The 7,357-nt window shown below is 41.2% G+C and overlaps 1 protein-coding gene across 1 annotated transcript; it reads left to right on the forward strand.

The window, feature by feature from the left end:
- Positions 1-904: 904 nt before the first annotated feature.
- On the forward strand, positions 905-6,147 carry LOC121388819 (thyroxine 5-deiodinase-like). Its single transcript, XM_041520327.1, has 2 exons — positions 905-969; positions 4,978-6,147. The coding sequence occupies exon 2, from the start codon at positions 5,388-5,390 to the stop codon at positions 5,766-5,768; it is 381 nt and encodes a 126-aa protein (XP_041376261.1). The 5' UTR covers positions 905-969; positions 4,978-5,387; the 3' UTR covers positions 5,769-6,147.
- Positions 6,148-7,357: the final 1,210 nt, after the last annotated feature.

The raw sequence follows: 7,357 nt of genomic DNA on the forward strand, positions 1-7,357 counted from the left end.
CCCTTAGTCCCCCTCCAAATATGTCCTGGTTCTAGCCCTACTTTATAGGGACATTCCTAAGTTTGCTGCAATTTATAAGATGTTATCGACTAACAGAGACGTTTTAACGATTGTAATTACATATCAAATCTATTTTTGTGCATAATATATTAGTGACTGTATATTAAACGTGTTTCTTATCGTTCTAATATTTGTAGTAGTTTAAATTTAATTTTATTTCCTAAAATATATTTTTTTCGTACGTACGAAATTATTTGAAGACAAAATCCAGTTTGGGCTTCTTACAAATATTAAAGGGACATTCCTGAGTTTGCTGCATTGTATGATATTTCCGACTAATAAAATATTTCTACGATTAAACTTACATATTAAATATATTTTCTTGTTTAGACTATCAGTGTCTGTATATTCAGTGTGTTTCTGGTCGTCTTAATATTTCTAAGAAGCCCAAACTGGATTTTGTCTGCAAATAATTTCGTACGTACGAAAAAACTATATTTTAGGAAATAAGATGAAATTTAACCTAGTGCAAATATTAGAACGATCAGAAACACGTTTAATATCCAGCCACTAATGTTTTTTGCAGAAAAATATATTTGATATGTAATCACACTCGTTAAAAAGTCTCTGTTAATCAATAACATCTTAAAAATTGCAGCAAACTCAGGAATGTCCCTTTAAGACGACCAGAAACATTAAATATACAGACACTTATATTCTAAACAAGAAAATATATTTAATATGTAAGTTTAATCGTAGAAGTATTTTATAAGTCGAAAACATCTTACAATGCAGCAAACTCAGGAATGTCCCTTTAAATGCTAAAACCATACTATCGAGAAAATGCCAATACAGGTGTAGCGCTCACATCCACTGAACGCGGCCCTAGCTTATTTGAGTGGATTGGCTTTCAAGTATTACAAATTGTCCCAGAAGATTGAGTAAGCGAACCCGTGCACTGCCAGATTGGTATGTATAATATTAAGTGTTGAGAAGGCTACATATATAATACACATCGTACATAATGACTGATAGGTTTTTATGGGTGTTTACAGTACCCCTTTGATACAGTGTTTTTGTGTGTGTGAAAATATTTACAACCTTGTTAACATAGCGCGTTGCAATTATTGTCAATCGTGATATTTACTACCTCCCTGGTGGTTGGATCATACCGTAAAAGGTTAACTAAACGCGCGACTTCACACCCTCGTACCCAGGGCAGTAGCTAGGATTTTGTTCTATTATTTCTTCTCTTTTTTTTGGGGTAGGGGCAACTGAGTAGTTGATGGTCTAAAACTTCTTAAACGGTTAACAAGAGAATTTTCCGGATTTTTGTCTGGTGCCCCGCGTTAACTAAGGTACCAGCCCCATCCCCCCCCCCAACACCCCCTCCCCCCCCCCCCGCTAGCTACGGCGCTGGTACCTCTTAACATTTGGGCAACGACATATTACTGTCTGTCTTCCTGTCTGCGTATCAATTTATTTAGTTATTTTATTTCACTTGGTTTTCGTGCTTATATCGAATTAAGGTTCAAACACGCTATCCTGGGCAAACAAATCAGTTGTCGGGACAGCCTGTCCAGGACAGTTCGTTAAAGGCGAAGTCTGGGTCTGCTGAAGACAGGGATAAACGGATCATTTGTTTGAGACATGTACAAATCCTGCGTTCCTCTTCAGCGAACTCTCGCTGTCATAAGCCGTTTTGCAAACATTTTAAACATCTAGCGTCAGGAAAATATGAACGGAAACGTTTAGCTCTGCTTTTCGGCTACGTTGCCGTAATTGAATTACATACCAAAGTACATTGTACCAATAACAAGTAAGGTGAGTCAACCATGTGACTAGTTGAATACAGGACTTGTTGGGACAAATTAATTGTATATATTTTTAAAGCAATATTTTGTTGGCCCATTTAGTAACTACCACCATACAACCCGCTGTTTAATAATACCGGCCTCGGTGGTGCAGTGGTTAAGCCATCGGACACAGGCTGGCCTGGTAGGTACAGGATTCGCAATCCGATACCGACTCCAACCCAGAGCGAGTTCTTAATGGCTCAATGGGTAGGTGTAAGGCCACTACACTCTCCTCTCTCTCACTGACGACTAACCAACTTAACAACTAACCCCATTGTCTTGAACAGACAGCCCATATAACCAGGACAGCGTGCTTGAACCTTTATTAGATATAAGCACGGAAATAGGTTGAAATGAATGTTAAATAGTCGGTTGTTAGTGATTAAATGGACTATCCAGAGTTTGCTGTCACTGTGGTATGTTTACGACTAACGGGGCCTTTTTGAGAACAATAAATTACATATTATTTTCCCATTTAAAATGTCAATGTTTAATCTATATAAGGTATGTATTGTCGTCCTAATGTTCTAGTAGCTCAAACTGGATATTACCTTCCAATTACTTCGTATGTACAGGACCGTACCATCCCCCCCTCCCCGAGAATCCACCTTTTTACTCTAGAAAATAGCATACACATCTCAGGGTTTAATTTGTATAGTGTTTCATTTGTTTATAAAAAGTAGTCCCCCCTAAGATTTTGATCAAGGTACGGCCCTGGTGTATGAAAACAAATATTTATATTATTGTTAAGTAAAATGAAAGATAAAATGAAAGATGACTGGTTAAAAAACATTAGTACACCACCCCAAACACATTGGATATACAAACACTGGTATTCTAAAGTAGAAAATGTATTTAAAGAGACATTCCCGAGTTTGCTGCAATTTGTAAGATGTTATCGACTAACAGAGACTTTTTAACGATTGTAATTACATATCAAATATATTTTTCTGAATAAAATATTAGTGGCTGTATATTAAACGTGTTTCTGATCGTTCTAATATTTGTATTACGTTAAATTTCATTTTATTTCCTAAAATATACTTTTTCGTACGTACGAAATTATTTGAAGACAAAATCCAGTTTGGGCTTCTTACAAATATTAAGACGACCAGAAACATATTAAATATACAGACACTGATATTCTAAACAAGAAAATATATTTTATATGTAAGTTTAATCGTAGAAATATTTATTAATCGGAAACATCTTACAATGCAGCAAAGTCAGGAATGTCCCTTTAAGAGCTATTGTTAGTCGCACAGAAGACAATGTTACTTCAAAACACCTTGTAATGGCTGCGAACTCATGACAGTCCCTATAATGTTACAGTTTGTTTTATTTAACAACACCGCTAGAGCATATTGATTAATTAATCATCGGCTATTGGATGTCAAATATTTGTTAATTCTGACACGTATTCATCAGAGGAAGCGTGCTACATTTCCCCATTAGTAGCTAGCGATATTTTATATGCACTTTCTTACAGACAGGAAAGCACATACCACGACCTTTGACCAGTTGTTCCCTTCAACGAGAGAAGTCATTACAGTGGCCTTACACCTACATACCGAGTCGTTCAAACTCGCTGAGTGGGAGCCAGTAACGGGTTGCTAACCCAGTACCTTCTAGCCGACAGTTCCATGGTTTAACTCTCTTGAGTGCGAGCCAGTAACGGGTTGCTAACCCAGTACCTTCTAGCCGATAGTTCCATGGTTTAACTCTCTGGGTGGGAGCCAGTAACGGGTTGCTAACCCAATACCTTCTAGCCGACAGTTCCATGGTTTAACTCTCTTGAGTGCGAGCCAGCAACGGGTTGCTAACCCAGTACCTTCTAGCCGACAGTTCCATGGTTTAACTCTCTTGAGTGGGAGCCAGTAACGGGTTGCTAACCCAATACCTTCTAGCCGACAGTTCCATGGTTTAACTCTCTTGAGTGGGAGCCAGTAACGGGTTGCTAACCCAGTACCTTCTAGCCGACAGTTCCATGGTTTAACTCTCTGAGTGGGAGCCAGTAACGGGTTGCTAACCCAGTATCTTCTAGCCGACAGTTCCATGGTTTAACTCTCTGGGTGGGAGCCAGTAACGGGTTGCTAACCCAGTACCCGACAGTTCCATGGTTTAACTCTCTGGGTGGGAGCCAGTAACGGGTTGCTAACCCAGTACCTTCTAGCCGACAGTTCCATGGTTTAACTCTCTTGAGTGGGAGCCAGTAACGGGTTGCTAACCCAGTATCTTCTAGCCGACAGTTCCATGGTTTAACTCTCTGGGTGGGAGCCAGTAACGGGTTGCTAACCCAGTACCCGACAGTTCCATGGTTTAACTCTCTGGGTGGGAGCCAGTAACGGGTTGCTAACCCAGTACCTTCTAGCCGACAGTTCCATGGTTTAACTCTCTGGGTGGGAGCCAGTAACGGGTTGCTAACCCAGTACCTTCTAGCCGACAGTTCCATGGTTTAACTCTCTGGGTGGGAGCCAGTAACGGGTTGCTAACCCAGTACCTTCTAGCCGACAGTTCCACGGTTTAACTCTCTGGGTGGGAGCCAGTAACGGGTTGCTAACCCAGTACCTTCTAGCCGACAGTTCCATGGTTTAACTCTCTTGAGTGGGAGCCAGTAACGGGTTGCTAACCCAGTACCTTCTAGCCGACAGTTCCATGGTTTAACTCTCTGGGTGGGAGCTAGTAACAGGTTGCTAACCCAGTAACTTCTAGCCGACATTTCCATGGTTTAACTCTCTTGAGTGGGAGCCAGTAACGGGTTGCTAACCTAGTACCTTCTAGCCGATAGTTCCATGGTTTAACTCTCTGCTAAATTGGATGAAGGTGCAAAGTAAGGAAACAAGACACTGTGACGATGAAAACGGGAAATACCCTTAGGAAATAGACTAGAGCTTGTCTTCAAAATCGTTACTTATTAGAGGTACGTGCTTTTCTTCTAAATATATTTTTAGAAATGTATTTCGTTGTATTAGAAACATAAGGATGACAACAGAGTCTTCGGATGTGTGGAAATGGATGATATATACCTTAAAATATAAGTAATGTCTTATCTCAATTATAAAAACAGCTCTACTGTTTTAAAAACAAGAATCTAGTCTAAACGTAATGTTTTCTGTTACAGAATTACGAATGATGGCGGGAGCGAGACTATCTAGACTGCTTCTTAGTCTTGCTGTGATCACCAAGGCTGTATTCTTCATCACCAGCAGACTGACCATTCTGCTTGTCGCGAAGTTCATCCCTTTTGTAAGACACCGGTTTGAGAGAAGGCTGGCCGGTTTCCTCGATGATTCTCCTGTGTCAGCTGTGGACTTGATCGACTCCACGTATTCCTTTGTTTTCATAAGAACCATGATCCAAGGTCTGCTGTGCGACATTTTCAAAACGGTCTGTGTAGGGGACCCGGCTGTTAATGTCGACGTGTGGTCACGTGACGGGCAGACGCGACTGAAACTTTAGGATTTTTCCAAACGAGGCCGGCCTTTCGTCGTCTGCTTCGGCAGCTGCACCTGACCCGTATTTCTGGTGAAAATGAGAAAGTTTAAAGACATGATACGAAACTACTGCGACTTAGCTGACTTTGTTATAGTGTACATTAAAGAGTCGCACCCCGTAGACGAATGGGCAGTAAACAATAACAAGTTTACGACGAGACAGCATCAGTCACTTGCTGATCGCTCCAAAGCGTCTGATAATCTCGTAACGGAAATGACGCAATATCCGCCTCCCGTCACGTGCCCAGTCGTCCTTGACACAATGGACGACGAAGCGTGCCGGTGCTATGGCGGATCTCCTGACCGATTCTACGTCATCCTGAACGACGTTGTGGTGTATCAAAGCGGGATGGGACCGATGTTCAGCCCCCTGGGGGACGTGGAAATCTGGTTTGCCGCACACATGAAAACGCTGTAGTGTATCGGGGGTGGGGGTGGGTACAGCCTCCGGTGAAGCCTGGCTGTAGTTTACGTTTAGGTCTCATTACACAGATAGTATACGAGCTCAGATTTGTGCTAAAACAGCGTGCTGGAAGCTTATAAAAGCACGAAAATAAAATATAATAACCAGTCATTACTGTAGTATAGCACATTATTTAAAAACATTTCCATCCTCAGAATACGAGAATTTGTTAGCAAACCCATAAGAGTAACTTCCCTTGGATGCAGTGTGTAAGAAGGAAGGAAGTGGACGCACTCAACACATATGGACTCGGACATATGGTTAAGGACCATACAGATATTGAGGGAGGAAACTCGCTGTCGCCACCTCATGGGCTACTCTTTTTCGATTAGTAGCAAGGGATCTTTTATATGCATCATCCCATAGGCAGGACGGCACATACCATGGCCTTTAATGTACCAGTCGTGACGCACTGGCTGGAGCGAGAAATAGTCCAATCGGCCCACTGACGGCGATCGATCCCAAACTGACCGCGCATCAAGCGAGCACTTTACCACAGGACTACGTCTCGCCCCTGCAGTGTGTAAGAATACTTCTTTGCTATGTTATAATGAATGTCCATGTAAACATATGAACAATAATGTCCTTTTTAAAAAAGTAAATAAAATTGTGATGTTTATTTTTAAGCCACAATTAAATTTAGAACCATATTTAATACGCCCATTACCATCCCTCCAGTTTTTCTGTCAAAATACTACATTCGTAATGACGGATTTCACTGTAAATAAAGAGCAGTGCAAACCTGATACTAACCGTAATTAGTATTTTGACAGCAAGGCTGGGAGATATTTGTAGGTTTTTACGGTGTCCAAAACGTGGCTTGTAGAGCTTTCGGTACATCCGAGATAGCATTGGTCGAGGCGAAGGAAATGCCACTGTTGGACACGTTGTAAAATATATGACATTGAGAAAACCCCCAGTGTAAAGGAAATGCGGATATGGATAAAACAACCAAACAAAAAGTTTTGTTTTCTTAAAATTAAAATTGTTGTAAAGCGTATTAAAGTATTCTCAACATTTGTAATACATGGTTATTGTGTGTAACATATAACACAGAACACAACGAAGGAGAGGCAGAATGGAGAGAGAGAGAGAGAGAGAGAGAGAGAGAGAGAGAGAGAGAGAGAGAGAGAGAGAGAGAGAGAGAGAGAGAGAGAGAGAGAGAGAGAGAGAGAGAGATAAAGAGAGAGAGAGAGAGAGAGAGAGAGAGAGAGAGAGAGAGAGAGAGAGAGGCATACGGAGAGAAACAAATAGAAAGAAACAGAGATGGGCGACAGAGAGAGAAAGAGACATATTCTGAGATATATATTCTGATTGCAAAGTTGATTTGTTTGAAATTTGAAATTTCTCATTCAGAAAACAAACTTGAGAATGTACATGGATCTGTCTGTCTTTGAAATATCATAACAATTTTACCAACATTGACAACATAGAAAAAGGGGAACAGACTGAGAGAGTTCGGGGGGGGGGGGGGGGGGGGTGGGGGGGGGGATTTATGACTGATGGGACGTGATCCAGGTCAGTCGTCGGAGGACTCGTGTCGT

Source organism: Gigantopelta aegis, chromosome 14 (assembly GCF_016097555.1).
Source record: "Gigantopelta aegis isolate Gae_Host chromosome 14, Gae_host_genome, whole genome shotgun sequence".
Lineage (NCBI taxonomy): Eukaryota > Metazoa > Mollusca > Gastropoda > Neomphalida > Peltospiridae > Gigantopelta > Gigantopelta aegis.

Excerpts from the sequence above, each read along its gene's own strand:
- LOC121388819 (XM_041520327.1), top strand. The coding sequence starts at position 5,388 with ATGAGAAAGTTTAAAGACATGATACGAAACTACTGCGACTTAGCTGAC.